The sequence below is a fragment of the Microcaecilia unicolor genome, chromosome 3 (genome assembly GCF_901765095.1).
Source record: "Microcaecilia unicolor chromosome 3, aMicUni1.1, whole genome shotgun sequence".
Lineage (NCBI taxonomy): Eukaryota > Metazoa > Chordata > Amphibia > Gymnophiona > Siphonopidae > Microcaecilia > Microcaecilia unicolor.
This window is the reverse complement of record NC_044033.1, coordinates 306,513,690-306,528,920: the sequence shown is the minus strand read 5'-3', so window position 1 is coordinate 306,528,920 and position 15,231 is coordinate 306,513,690. Positions and strand designations below refer to the sequence as shown.

General features: G+C 43.7%; 1 protein-coding gene across 3 annotated transcripts in view; it reads right to left on the bottom strand.

The window, feature by feature from the left end:
• Positions 1–15,231, bottom strand: part of GALNT6 (polypeptide N-acetylgalactosaminyltransferase 6) — a 196,084-nt gene that overhangs the window by 16,675 nt on the left and 164,178 nt on the right. For all 3 annotated transcript variants that reach the window (XM_030198275.1, XM_030198276.1, XM_030198277.1), the window contains exons 6-7: positions 6,354–6,471; positions 161–361 (exon numbers count right to left, since the gene is read on the bottom strand). In XM_030198275.1, the coding sequence (XP_030054135.1) occupies positions 161–361; positions 6,354–6,471 (319 nt within the window). The remainder of the gene's footprint in view (positions 1–160; positions 362–6,353; positions 6,472–15,231) is intronic.

Below are 15,231 nucleotides of genomic sequence, written 5' to 3'. Positions count from 1 at the left end.
CCATTTTTGACCAAAACCCAAACCTGGATTTTGGGCCAGTTTCAGTGCTAAATCTGAAACCGAAATTTGGTCGGTCTCTACACCAGTTCAACTCAGGGATATTATGCTTTGATCCACCTTCCAAAAATCAATCTCCTCCCCCCTAATTCCTCATACACACCTCTCGGACCATTTGTGCTGCCTGTGAATTCCGGCGGTAGAAGATCTCCTTGTATTTGTCCATCCACACCTCTGCCAGTCGCACCTGGTTTCGAGCGATAACCTGTACACCCTTCGGGAACGTGTGAGGGCTCTTTGTACGGAAGACGTGCCCCACCACGGAGCATGGAATGATCTCCAGCTGCCCCCCACACTGCCAGACCTGGAGATAGAAGCATAGTCAGAAAGGCTTCAGAAAACCACAGATGGTCTTCAGCTTTGAAACACTACTAGCAAGGTTCTGTCCTGTAGTAATGACCTACCAAGACATATAGCTCTATTGCAATCACTGTAAACGATCCACTTTTAGTGTGCTAATGGTATTACTAGGCTGAATGAAAAAAATTAGAATCTAAGGTCTTGTAGCAAAGTTGATTTTAAATTCTTCCAAATGTGAGGTGATCTGGTTCACTTGGACTTGATCTATCCATCTTTAACCTGAAAATTGCTGGTTGTCATATCCCAATGAAAGATATTGTCCACTCTTTAGGTATTCTGCTGGATAGCTCTCTCCATTTAAGCTGTATGTATCCTCCTTGATCAGAAGCACCTTCTCCACTTTACGTATCATTAATTCATTCAGCTCTTCCCTTGTTGCTCAAACTTGAAATTGCTTCTTTGTACTTTAATTTTAAGTAGACTGGACTACTACAATGCATTTCTGGCCGGTATCCCATTGTATAGTTTGAAGCACTTGCAACTTCTGCAAAATACAGCTGCTAAATTTCTCTAGAAGGATAAGCACTCTGATCGTGTAACCCTCTTCTTATTGCTCAGCACTGGTTGCTTAGTGCCTATTGTATTAAATGTAATATTTTGATTTTGTCTCACTGAGCATTTTACTCAGATTTTCTGCATTATCATAATTCATTGGTTATTCCCCATTGTCATCCTCATTTCTACGGTCATCCCTAGCTCTGTTAAGTTATTCCCCCCTTCATCTTGATCGAGACTTGGACACGCTATTCCATCTTTCTGGCCCCATCCCTATGGGATGCTCTACCTCTAGAAGCGTGTTCTTGAGAGCTCTTTAAGACACTTACATTACATTACAAAAATTCTTATATATTCGGCAAACACCCATCAGAGATCAATGCAGATCACAAGAGAAAGAGAACCAGGCGTATCCTGGAAGCTAACAATAGAGCTATTTAAAAATAACAAAGTCTATTTAAACAATCAAAAATTTTTAAAAGATAAAAAAGTCCTTAATAACTTCCTAAAAATCCCACATTTCTCTAATATAAATAGGGAGTGAATTCCAAATAGTCAGAGCCTGATCTATAAAACCTGCAGAGAAAATGGTTGGGTTTGGAAATTATTATTATTAGGATTTATTTACCACCTTTTTGAAGGAATTCACTCAAGGTGGTGTACAGTAAGAATAGATCAAACATGAGCAATAGGCAATTAGAGCAGTAAAAATATTTGAACAACAATACAAAGTATGGCATGGTATGCTACTTGCAATGACAACACAATATGTACTAGAACATTATAATTGGTAGTGAAGGGTAAGGCAAAGTTGTAACATATAGATGAGTAAGAGAGTAGGAAGAATTAGAAAGTAAGGTGATTTATTTGAAGAAAGTTGCACATGAGGTCAGAGAGATGGTTAAATATTATCTCAGCTAGGATAGGAGTGGATAAACATGTCCCGCTGCAGTATGTGCAGCCCGAGTCAATCTTTGTGTGTGTGAGTGAGACTAACAAGTTAGTTACTTCTTCCATTAAAGGTTTGGTTGAAGAGCCAAGCTTTCATCTGCTTCCTGAAGTAGAGGTAGTCTTGTGTTAAGCGGAGCCTTTCAGGCAATGCATTCCAGAGTCTGGGGGCTACTCCAGAGAAGGCTCGCTTGCGGGTATGACATTTGTAATGTCTTTTGGAGAGGGTGTAGTTAGTGAAAGTCCTTGGGAGGACCTTAGTGTCCTTGGCGGTATGTGGAGGATCATCCTATTCTTCAGATACTCAGGGCCATTTCCTTTTAGGGCCTTGAAGATCGGACAGAGTTTTAAATTTAGCCCTGTATTGTACTGGTAGCCAATGAAGTTTTTGCAAAAATGGTGTGATGTGGTCACGTTGCTTGCAACCTTCAATGAGTCTTGCTGCTGCATTCTGAATCAACTGGAGCTGGTGCAGGCCCTTTGTAGTCAGACCATTGTATAGTGCATTGCAGTAATCCACTCTTGATGTTACCATGGTATGCACAACTGGGATAAGATTTACCTTCTTGATGTAAGGAGAGAGGCAGCATAGCTGTCGCAAATAGTAGAAGCAGCTCTTGAATGTTGCTTGGATTTGACGAGTCAGAGTAAGTTTTGAATCTAACTGTATTCCAAGGTTCCTGACTTATGATTTGAGGGGGAGGTCATACTTCCCAAAAGGGATTTTGATGTCAGGTATGTATCCACTTGTTTTAGGGACCCAGAGAAGCTCGGTTTTACTTGGGTTCAGGCAAAGTTTGTTGTGTTTAGCACATTCTTGAATTGATGTTAGACAAGTGATCAGTTTATTCAAGGCTGTAGGTAAGTCAGGTTCAATGGGTATGAGTAGCTGCACATCATCCACATAGATGTAGAACTGAGTGCCCATTGGCCGAATCAGCTCAGCTAGTGGCTTGAGGTAGATATTGAACAGAATAGGTGACAATATTGATCCTTGTGGTACCTCGCAGGTCAGTGTCCATGGTGGTGATGAGTTGTTGTCAAACATTATGGATTGATGCCTGTCTGATAAATAAGATCTGAACCAGGCAAGTACTGTTCCATTGATACCTGTTTCTATCAGTCGTGCTAGCAAGATATCATGATCCACAGTGTCAAAAGCTGCTGAGAAATCTAGCAGTACTAACATCAAGGCAAATCCCTTGTCTCGGTTTCTGTGAAGATCATCTAGCAGGGATACGAGGACCGTTTCTGTTCCATAACCGGGTCTGAATCCAGATTGACATGGATCTAGCCAGATACTCTTTTCTAGCCATTCATTAAGCTGAACACAGACTGTTTGTTCTATGAGTTTCCCTAGAAACGGGATGTTGGATACTGGCCTGTAACTTTCAAGTTTGTCCTGGTCAAGGTTGTTTTTCTTCAGCAGAGGGCAAACTACTGCCCTTTTTTATGCTGTTGGTAGTTGCCTATTAGAAAGAGAGGTGTTCACAATTTTTGGGGCGCCTTGTATAAGGCCCATACTTGCCTGCTGCACTATCTTTGATGGGCAGGGATCGAGGGAGCAGGTAGTTGGTCAAAGGTCTCTTAGGATTTTGCCAAGGCTCTCCTCTGTCATTAGGTTAAAAGTGTTCCATCTGTCTCTGTTAGGAGGGGGCGAGTTTGTGCACCCCTGGTTGACTGGTTGGGCACTGGGTGGGATTGCCTGTAAATCCTGGTGGAGACTTTTTAATTTTGTTGGCAAAGTATGCAGCAAAATCATTGCAGTTCAGTTTAGACTGGGCAGGCTGGTTTTGTTGTGCAGGTTGCAGTAGGCTGTTTACTATACTGAACAGCTGCTTGGTTGAATTGGCAGCCTGTGCAATGCATAGAGAGAAATACTGTTTTTTGGTTGATGTTAAGGCTTGGTGGTACTTTGCCATGTGCTTCCTGCAGTTTAGCCTGTCTTCATCCAGGTGAGATTTGCGCCATCTCCTTTCCAGTTTTCGCCCTTCGCGTTTAAGGATCTGTAGTTCTGGAGAAAACCAAGGTGAGCGTTTGTGGGGCATAAGACCTTTTTTAGTGGTGCTGTTTTCTCTAAGGTCTTGGCTAGGTGTGTATTCCAGATGTCAACTTATTCTAACACTGTTGCCTTTTTATCTATATGCAGATAGTCCAAGGCCTCTAGGAAATTCTCAGCGGTCAGCTTTTTTTTGTCTCTGATCTCCTTCCAAACTCTGGGAGGAGCCATTTGTTTCAGGTGGTCACTTAGGGAAAATGTAATTAGAAAATGGTCTGACCATGATAGGGGTGTTATTTCAATACTGTTATCCCAGAATTATGGGATATCCACCCCTTTGTAGAATACCAGGTCTAGTATGTGACCCTTTCGTGGGTTGGAGAATTGATCACCTGTGCAAATCCTAGTGCTGTCATCGTGTCCAGAAAGTCGGCTGTGGTGGTATCTGGGGTTTTGATGTGTAGATTGAAGTCTCCCATGATCTCCAGCCTAGGGTAATTCAGGGTCACTTGAGTAATCAGGTCTAGGAGTTCTTGCACAGATAATGTGTTGTTACGAGGTGCTCTGTAAATCATGAGCAGCCAGATTGGCTTCTCTTCAAGTTGGATTAAAAGAGATTCTGATCCATGTAGCTGGGGGATGGATTTTCTGCACAGTTTGATTGTGTCCCGAATCAATACTGCTACCCCTCCACCCTGTCTTCCTGGTCTTGGTTGATGTTGGATGTTGAAACCTGTTGGGCATAGTTCAGCCAGTGGTAAACCCCCACTTTCATCTAGCCAGGTTTCACTTACTCCTAGGATGTCAAGATGCTGTTCATTTATGGCATCATGGATCACCGAGGATTTCTTTGCAGCTGATCTGGCATTCACCAGTCCTATAGTTCCCAAGGGTGGTCTGGGGGTGCTGTGGGTTGCTTTGGTGTGACAATGAGGTGATCTTTTAAGTACTGTTATGTAGGTGTTTGACCTCTTGCACTTTTGCCTTCTCTTTGATTTGTGAGGGTTATGGTTTCCTCTCCCAAACACCACTGGGATGCTTGCATGACACATTTTTGTGTCAGAAGCTAGTTAGGCAAAATTTCACTGGGTGGCGCTGCAATCCACTCTTTGGAGTACACCCTGTAGATCAGAAGTCTTCCTAGTTGGCAATGCAGGGTTAAGGCTTTAATAGCTGAAAGAACAGACCTTTTAAAGTTGTAAATTCAGACCAGGCCTGTGAGATCAAAGTCTTCCATGAAATAGAGAAACAAATGGCTGCAGTTAGCACTTCTATGTGAAATTCTTGGAGGCAGTGCATAGATTTCCTTTAGTTTTAAGGAATCTAAAAGATTCAGAGTTATAGACGTAGATTATGTAGTTAAAATAATTTTTTTTAACTCACGGATTGCAGGTATGAACTTTAGAGTTTCTGGTTCTGATATCCTTGGATGGTCCAATTGATGCAGGTTGCTGTACGCTTTTTCTTTGTTTTTCCAGAGGAAGGATAGATGTAAATAAGGATCCAGCCCCAATCTCAGAGCATGAGGAGAGTTATTTAGGGGAGATAAAATTTCCTTTCTCCAGCCAAAAATAAATGGAAGAAGTTCCGAGTAAAATTGAGGACTGGTACCTCAACACAGACTGAGAAGAAGTCAGTAAAAGTTTGGGTTCTAAATAAGCAGAAAATGTAGCTATTTAATCTAAGTTGCAGAGCCTGATGTGAACCCAGCCAGCCCAGCCCAGATGATCTCAAAAACTTCTTTTGTTGGAATATTAATCAACAGCTAAATATGAAAGAGCTAAGCCACAGAGGGTTTTACAAACTAAAATACAGATTTTAAATTGGTGTAAACATTTGACTATTTTGCCAAGCCTTTCCTGACACTGCATAAGACTTTCACTGTGGGAAGCACTTGCCTTTACTCTTCTGTTCTGTGTTTTCTGACTTTCCCACTAATTATTATTCAGGTCAGTGAGGTTCTTGTCAACTGTTTGATGCCTTTTGTATAATTCTTCCAATCTCTTTTGGGTTGAAAAGAATAAAAACTGTAGTGTGAGTGACTGATAGCTTTATGATGTCACATATTTGATGTCATGCTAAAATTTCAGCTCAGGTATGACATCACAAATCCCACCTAAAAAATAAAAACTCTCTTACTTAGAAGTTACAAAAATATTATATTATATATCTGATAGGTGGGATTTAGAATTCTGTTGGGGGGGGGGGGGGACCTCGGACTCTTAATTGGCAAAGGGCCACCATTTAGCTCCTTCAGTGTTCCGATGGTTGCTCTACATTATTGTGGGTTGCTGGATAACCCATTCTACATTTGTTTTGTTCCAAAATATGCTTCAGGGAATGTGTTATAAATAATGTAGAAAACCTGATAGGCTATGGGAAACTTAACTCTGCCTACCATGCCACAACCCCACCCCACAGGATATAACCACCACCCTACTCAGTCTAGGACATTCCCTATGTCTATAATTATTTAAGAGGACCAGTCTCTTACCCGAAATGACATCTCTATATTCTCTCCTCCCCAGATCTCCATCTGATCATCATAGGAGCCGATTTGCTCAAAATAGGACTTTGAGATGGCAAAGAGACCACCCGCAAAGGTGGGGGACCTAAAAAAAAAAAAAAGAGCAAGAAAAGGTCAGCGCACCGCAAGTTGAAAGGGCTGATCAGCGTCAAAGAAATAATACAGCCACGACCAGCCTCTACTGTGCACTCAAACCCCCATCAGCCTAACAGAGAAGAGACAGGAATCTGACCTACGAGATCAAACTGTTTTATGTCTGGAGACAGCTGTACTGAAGGCGAAGCATGAGCAGGATATTTGAGAAAAGAAGAAAGGTGGCTAAGAAATAAGACCAGGAAAGAGCAAAACAAAGGTAGTAAATAAGAGAGACAGTTGACTAAGAAATTCTGAGAAACACAGTGAAGACCAATTTGGCTATCCAGTTTGTCCAACAGAGATTTTTTCTTTCTGGTTCTCTAGACAAGCACAGAAATTCCCATACCAAAACCTACAGCAGCTCCCACTCCATGTCTCTAACCTGACCTTCCCAACCATACCTCACTAGAGTTCCAGGGCCTCCATCTTCTTTCCTTTCTACTCTCCTTGCCCCAACACCAAGCCCTACAAGAACTCATATATACCATCAAAATCTGTGAGGCTGTTGTCTTAAATTTAAGGGGAGTAGGAGAGTCTTTTGCCTAAGTTGGCACAGCCTTGACATTTACTCAGCCCTGATGGCAGTGAGTGTTAGTGCTTCATAATATCAATGGCCCTCACAGCAGTGGAAGCTTCACAACGTCCTTCTATTCCTGTGAGTGAGTGTGAGAAAAACTGCACTGGCTCCCAAAGAACGTATTGCTTTCAAAATCTGCACCCTGGTTCATAAAATTATCTACGGCGAAGCCCCAGGATACATGACAGACCTACCAACCAGAAACACACCAGGATCAACACGAACATACCTAAATCTCCACTACCCAAGCTGCAAAGGACTCAAATACAAATCAACCTATTTATCCAGCTTTCCCTACATAAGCACACAACTATGGAACGCATTACCAAAAGCCGTGAAAACAACTTATGATCACCTAAACTTCCGGAAATCACTAAAAACTAACTTGTTCAAAAAGGCATGCCCTACCGACCCAACTTAAATGCCTGTACCCTGCAACCCAACAAAATCAAAGCTCATAATGGACATGTAATAACTCTTCCTCTCTACGATTCCCTAATGTGTCTGTACACACGAACCTTATTCGACCACAACATTACTATACTTGTTCATACTGGAATTGGCGAACGCCTTTACGGTACTATGTAAGCCACATTGAGCCTGCAAATAGGTAGGAAAATGTGGGATACAAATGTAACAAATAAATAAATAATTCCTGTGTACATTTCCTTTTAAGAATATATGGGAGGGAGATATACTGATTTGATAATCCAAGATGTTAGGTACAAAATCCCATAGTTTGGGAGGGAATTTTATTTTTCTTCTTTTCTCACTCTAGAGCTCCAGGAAAGATGAGGCCTGGATTCTGTTGAACTAGATCTCAAATACATAGCTACTGGACCTGAATGTAACTTGCCTTGTACTACCGAGATAAATCCAATTCCCACTCCCACCAAGTAGTGAAGAGGTCTTAGACTAATACCCAAGTTCCCTTTTTTCCCAACCTAAAGGGCAGCCAGAGCTCAAGGCTGAATCTGGTTGACTCCCTCTACTGGGGTCTCTAACACTTGACGTTAGAAGGTAAACCAAGGTGTTTGGAAGAAATTCTCTACCTCAGAAAACCTCTCTTGGGAGAATCAAGACTCAATAGTAGTGTCCCTGGGTACACAGGAAATGGTCCTAAGGACCAAGGTGGTCAACGGACAGAAAGGAGAGAGGAACCTAATTTTTTGGAGACAGATTTCTGTGCTTGTGGGATCTGTTTTCCACAGATCCCCAACAGACTCGGTGAACCACTCAGTGTTGTAAAGATAAAGGAGAAAGGGAGAAATGTAGAAGAGTTGATCAGGAGGAATCCGATTAGCCAGAAAAGTCTGTCCCATCCTTCTCAGATATGAATTCTGCTTGTCTTCTAGTCTACATAAAAGAACTATTACATTTTTTAAATTTACTGCACCATCTACTCCTTTTTTTTGCCTCAGTGATATCCCTATTTTTTTTTTCCTTTTTTTTAGTCAGCAATGCTCCAACTTGATAGTGAAGTCCTTTGAAAATGACCGAGATGGTAGGTTTGCGTAACTAATGACTAGATGCAAAAGTGTCCACTGAACCTAGGAGTTAAAGAATCCTCCCCCATCACCAAACCACAAAATATGAGGAGCAACATCTTCCTCTTCACATCATCATCTTCTCTTAGATAGGACACAGACATTTAAATATTTGAAAGGTATTAATATGCAAATAAGGGTAGGGTAGAACTAGAAGACATGAATTGAGGTTACAGGGGGGGTTGACTTAGGAGTAATGTTTGTTAAGAATAGGAGTAATGTTTGTTAAGAAGTACTTTCTGAGAGTATGGTGGATGCCCTCCCACAGGAGATGGAGTCGAAAATGGTAATGGAATTCAAGAATGCATGGGATAAGCACAAAGGATCCCTAAATAGAAAGAGGATGAAATCAAAACAATGTAGCCATGTTTAAGCTGCCAGTCCAGTAGTTGGGACGTTTCATTCAAACAGAGCATAAGTGTGTGTGTGTGTGTGGGGGGGGGGGGGGGGGGGGTTAGGCTGCTGCCCAGGGAACATGCAAGGCCACAACTGGAAAAGTGCTTCTGCTGGTGGGGTACAGTGACTATAGTTCAATGACCAGTATGGGCTGTAAATCCTACTTAGGTACTCTAATACTATAAAGACTGGAAAACAGCCAAACACAATCTCAAAGGGTCGTGCAAAGGATAAATGTCAGCAATGACTAACAATACCCTCAGAAACCAAGGTCTCTGCCAAGGTCTGACCATCAGGACACTAATATCTATATAAGATTTTAGCTCATCAAAGTTGATTGTAATTTGGGGGTGTTTACTGTCATCACGCTGAATGAACTATTTCGTCGAGTAGGCGCTGGAGAGGTTTTCTAATCTACAGGAGCTTAGAAATCAAGTAATCCTGTGAGTATTTTCGGTTCTCGTGTGATATCTTTCAGTACAATTAAGACAATTCGGTATGTGTATACTTTTTATAATTGAAGTACCGCTGTTTGTGGTGGCAGTTTTCCGGACTTCCGGTTTGTCCTTTTGTGTATTGGTTAACTGATACTTATGTGTATATGAGCCCATGAGGCCCCCTATGGCTACTCTTCTATGTTACTATGTTCTCTACACAATCCTCTGGAAACAAAGTCAAGGAAGGTACCAGGGAGTTCCCACTAACATCTGATCCAGACAAATTCCTGGAGAAGTCCATAAAAACATTAGCAGCCAGGTAGACTTGGGAAAGTCATCACTTATCTCTGGATATGAGCTACAAGAATTCTGATCTACTTTTTTGGGATCTATCAGAGGCACTTGTGACCCAGACTTGCCAATGCTGGAGATGGGATGCTGGGCTAGACAGACCTTGATCTTATTTGGCATGACTCATCTTTTGTTCTTATGATACTTGTGTTTTAACCATGTTTTATCTGAAAACGGATGTTGTACTACTGCTGTCAGGGTTATAACTGCCATTTTGTGCTGGTTATCCCAGTATTATTAGGGTTGTAACCACAGTCACCAGGGCTTAAGGTGGAGACAAAAAGGAAATGGAACTATGCAGTCAGGTGAAGGAGAAGGCAAGCAAGGGGCAGGAGCAGTGGTATAACCAAACAGCTGTTTTTGGGTGGGCCTGAGAACAAAGTAGGGAAGCATGAAATTCTCACCACCCCTGAGTTGACAGGGATCCCCATTCTCACCAGCTGAACACCTCTCCTCCAACAGTAGCCAAACCTTTTTCTCACCTCAGCAGCTGGCACCTGGCAGCAATAATCAGGTTGGGGGGGGGGGGGGGGGGCAGAGCTGACAGCAGCAGCTCACGGATACTGCTGCCAGTTGCTGAGATGGGAAAACATTTTGGCTGGTCTTCAGCTAGTGGGGATTTGGGATGCCTACCAGCCACAGGAGGGGAACTTCAATTTTGGGTGGGACTAAGCCCAAAATGGGTGGGCCTATGCCCATCTATGGCTATCCCACTGGGCAGGAGTGACAAGAGGCCTGGATTATGCTCTGCTTTGCTCCTTTCCTCCCTTCCTATTTCCCAAAGGCTGCCTGAAAAGGAGGGGCAGGGACATAAGTCCCCACTGCCCTGGAGTCTGAAAAGAAGTAGTGGAGCTGAGCTCCAGGAAGTTCCCCCAAGAAATTAAACCCCTGTTGTTGTTCTGTACTGGTAACCCCCGTCTTTTTGGAAGCTGGATGCAGTTGCGTCGCTGCTCTCTGCTCACTAACTTTTTGAACCCCTCTTTGGCCCTCTAAATTTTCATGTAATTGAACCAAGACTCAAATCTCTACTTTCATTTACAGTGTGTTCTTGCTATTAAAGCGTTCAGTATTCACAGATTCGCATTCTGACAGAAAATAAAGTGTAACCCATTTTTGCTATTCACAGGCATTTTTGACTACTTGCGGCCATGCACAGTGTAGTGCAAGTGCAAATGAAAGTGTGTTCCCATGAGGATGAAGATATTCATAAAGCTGTGCTTTTACCAAAAAATATCAGTGTATAAAATACATGTATAAAATGTGCAATGTAATAAGTAAGCTGTTCTTTACAAGAAGGCTACACGAAATGATGAGTTTATGGTGTTCACCAGGGCCGCCGAGAGACTGGGCTGGGCCTGGGGCAAGGCCACCCCCTCCGTCCGCCACTGGGCTCTGCATTGAAATCATCACAGTGCCTCACCTGTCACCTCTCTCCATGACTGAAAGCGCAGCAGCGGCAGATCGGATTCACCTCCCTTCGGGCCTTCCCTCCCTGTGTCCCGCCCTCGTAGAAGTTACATCAGACGAGGGCAGGACAGAGGGAAGGCCTGAAGGGAGGCAAATCCGATCTGCCGCTGCTGTGCTTTCAGTCGTGGAGGTGACAGGTGAGGCGCTGTGATGATTTCAATGCAAGGGGCCCGGCCCGGTGCCGGGTGGTGGGTGGGGACTGCGGCGACGGGCCCCCCTTGGAGGCCCGGGCCTGGGGAATTTTGTCGCCCCTGCCCCCCCCCCCTCTCGGTGGCCTTGGTGTTCACTGTACACTTTTGCTACTTAACAGGGTTGAACAGGAACCTAACCCCCTTTTTCCCCATAGGATCAACGGTTCTATATTTGCATTTTCTGTAATCACAGGATTTCCTAGGAACCTAATCCCAGCGAATAGCGAGAACAGACTGTATTTTTCCTGCTTCAACAACTGCACTCTGTCTGTCCCAAGAATGCTTAAAATTGTCAGGTTGCAGTTGCCACTACCTCTGCTAATAATTTTACGCAAACACTCAACACTCATCAAAATTCAATTCAGGAAAGAAATGAAAACATCTCTCTTCAAAAAATTCTACAACTAACTACAAAGAACATTTCACCTTCCCTCTTCAAATCAACCTTGAAAAGCAAATGAATAAATAACTTCAAAAAGCTATAAACAAAACCCGACAGAAGCTAACAGCTGCCTTTTCCCAGCCAAATCCACCTCTCCATAAACTCTTGAATAACCACAAAACATGATTGTAACTTCACCAAAATGTAAACTGTAAGCCACTTTCAACCGAAACTTGTTTTTGGATAATACTGGGATACAAGAATGCCTAAATAAAATAAATATAAGTGACCTCAATGACGACTCATTTCACATGGGCCCACAGCCCATGACTCGCCTTATTCCTCATCGGTCACAAAAATTTAAACGCTTTAATTGTACTTATACTTGCATGTGCTAACTCTGCAATCGTTTAATGCTTTAATATTTTGTAAAAGGACGTGTATAACTTAGCTTTTGAAAGTGTCCATTACCTAGATCCGTTATTTTATTTATTTGCCTACATGGACCATGTTTCACTGAACAATAAACCCTGGCTGCTTCAGGGTACAGACTTAACTGCCAGCTACACTGTATTCTTCTCAACATATATGTTATCTCGTTTAAGCTTTGGAGTTTGACCTTTTAAATAGATTTATCAACTACCTCTGCTGATAATCTAGTCCAAGCATCTACCACCCTTTCATTAGAGAAATATTTTCTCAGTTTTCTTTTTTCTTCTTGAAACATTTGTGAGGGGGGGCCTTGCTAAAAAAGTGATTCCAATCCCTTTGAGCTCACAAAGAATTCCTTACCAAGTGCTGGAGTTTTTCCTCTTTAGTTGGAGCAAAATCAAGAGACAGGGATATTGTCGCCTCTCTTGGGACTCTAGCAGAGCAAATATATAGCTAAAAGGAAAAACTTGGAGTGGATTCCTTTAAATCAGGCCAGTGAAACTCACAGCCTCTATCTGCGGTGATAGAGTAAACTTCCAAGCTGTTTTCAACTCGGGGAGGGGGGGGGAGGTTCCATACAAACAGGAGAGTGTCTGTTGATAGTTGAGAGGAAACCAAGGAAGAAACTGGAGGTGATGAATCTGGGCTTCAGCAAACCGCAAACTTAGCCCCTGAGTTTCATCCAGGGGCGTAGCCACGGGTGGGCCTGGGCCCACCCAATTTGGGCTCAGGCCCACCCAGCAACGGAGCACCCAATGGGCCTTCTTTCCCCTCCCTCCGTCAGGCAGTGCGCGCCAGCCTAACTGTACAAGGCTGCTTCCCACCTCTTCAGAAAGAGTATTGGAGGTGAGGCGGGGCTAGCGCAGAGGAAGCAGTCGCAGCAGCGTACAGACAGACAGCACTGGCACCGCGTGGATTCGCTGCAGATTTAGCAGCAGAACTAACACCTCTGCCGAAAGATGACAAGGTAGGAGCTAGCGGCAGCATGCTGACGGACCCGGTGCCGTGCAGCTTTGTTGTACAGTTAGGCTGGCGCTGCCCGACGGAGGGAGGGGAAAGAAGGCCCATTGGGTGCCGGTAGGTGGTGCCGGAGAAACCTGCAGCAGTGGCTTGGGGGGGGGGGGGGGGGGTCGGGGCAGTAGGTAGCCAGACAGCCAATTTTGGGGAGAGGGGGGAGAGAGAAAATTTTGTGCCCACCCACTTTGTGTTCAGGCCCACCCAAAATTGGCTGTCTGGCTACGCCACTGGTTTCATCCAAAAGAGAAAGGCATTTATTTGCCTGCATTGTAGTAAAAAGGCTCCTCTCTGGGTACAAACCCTACCCTCTGCCTGAAATCGGAGCAGATACAGGGAGACTTTTACAGGAAAATCCCCACCAGTAACAGTAGGTAAACTGCACAAATTTCACTCAGAATGGTGGAGCAGCAATGGCTCCAAGTTCAGTTCCTTCAGCCAAGAGCTCTTATGCAACTGCCTAGAAAACTAACCTCTCCAACGTATCATTATGGGTCTCATCTGAATTGAGTGCACATCCTGCAGAATATTTTACTTTTTTTTTTCTTTTCTTGTTTTAATAAATTTCAGCCCTTTCGGCTGCTTGCTCTTGCAGCTGGGTATTTGGCTTATGTTAATATCTGCTTAAAAATCACACTAATTGCTTAAATTCTTGTAAACACCTTTATATGCACATGCTACAGTGTACAGTAAAATAAGTATTGACAGTGTTGTTGAACACCTTCTATTCTCTGGCAAATGCTGGGGTTCAAGGGGTATTGTAACAGAATTCATAGAGCAACTGTCTCTTGATACACTTTAGCAGTCACAAGCCCCTGAACCCTAATTACAGGTATTGGTAGCAGAAATCATATCCACAAAATAAACACCAGAAACCTGAAGGTATACTGGGGCCTTCCTCCTGCAGCCCATAAGCAGCTGCAGGGTAGATAGAGTGGACCTGGGGGTACACTTTGTATCAGGTTGCACTATCCTTACATTTTCTTCTCTATGGAACGTTTCGCCTTCCCACATGATGTCCGGGACCTCTTGAAGTATTAGAATGATTCTGGCACACCTCTCTCAGTTCTTTCCTCCAGAAAGTACAAAGTAAACCTCTCAGTGTAGGATTTGTGCTGCAGTCCCTATATCAAAGTAACCCTTTTCTAAAATGCTTTCATCCACTTGATGTGCTTATAAAGATCAGGTCTTCTGATTGAACATGGTATTCAAGTTAGAGGCTGACCAATAACCCATTTAGAGACATTTTCACCTCCTGTTTCCTGCTACTAACCCCTCTAATGTATGCACTAGAGCATGAGTGTTGTAAAAATGAGATTCTGCTAATATCGTTTGTATGCATTATTGCATAGTATTTTTACATGCAATATTATTCTGGATTCTGGACAGAGAGAAGGCCAGAATCACGGGACACGGAGGGAAGACCAGAATCCTGGGATACAGAGGGGAGGGCAGGGCAGATGGACATGGAGGCGAGGACAGAATCGCGGGACACGGAGGGGACAGCAGGGCAGGGAAGATGGACATGGAGGCGAGGACAGAATCGCGGGACACGGAGGGAAGGGCAGAGGAGAATCGCTGGACATGGAGGGGAGACCAGAATCCTGGGATACAGAGGGGAGGGCAGGGCAGATGGACATGGAGGCGAGGACAGAATCGCGGGACACGGAGGGGACGGCAGGGCAGAAGAGAATTGCTGCACATGGAGGGGAGGGAAAAATCACTGCACATGGAGGGCAGGGTAGAGAGGAGAAATCACTTAGATGAGAGCCTTCCTAGGGCCCGTTTAATTTTTGACGGAATGGGCTTTGTTGCACTAGTATTGTACAAAGTATGGGAAGACACAGGAAGAACATGAGGATAAAGACTGGGAATGAGGGATCAGCAGAATGAGGTGACCTGGGAAAGGGGGAGGG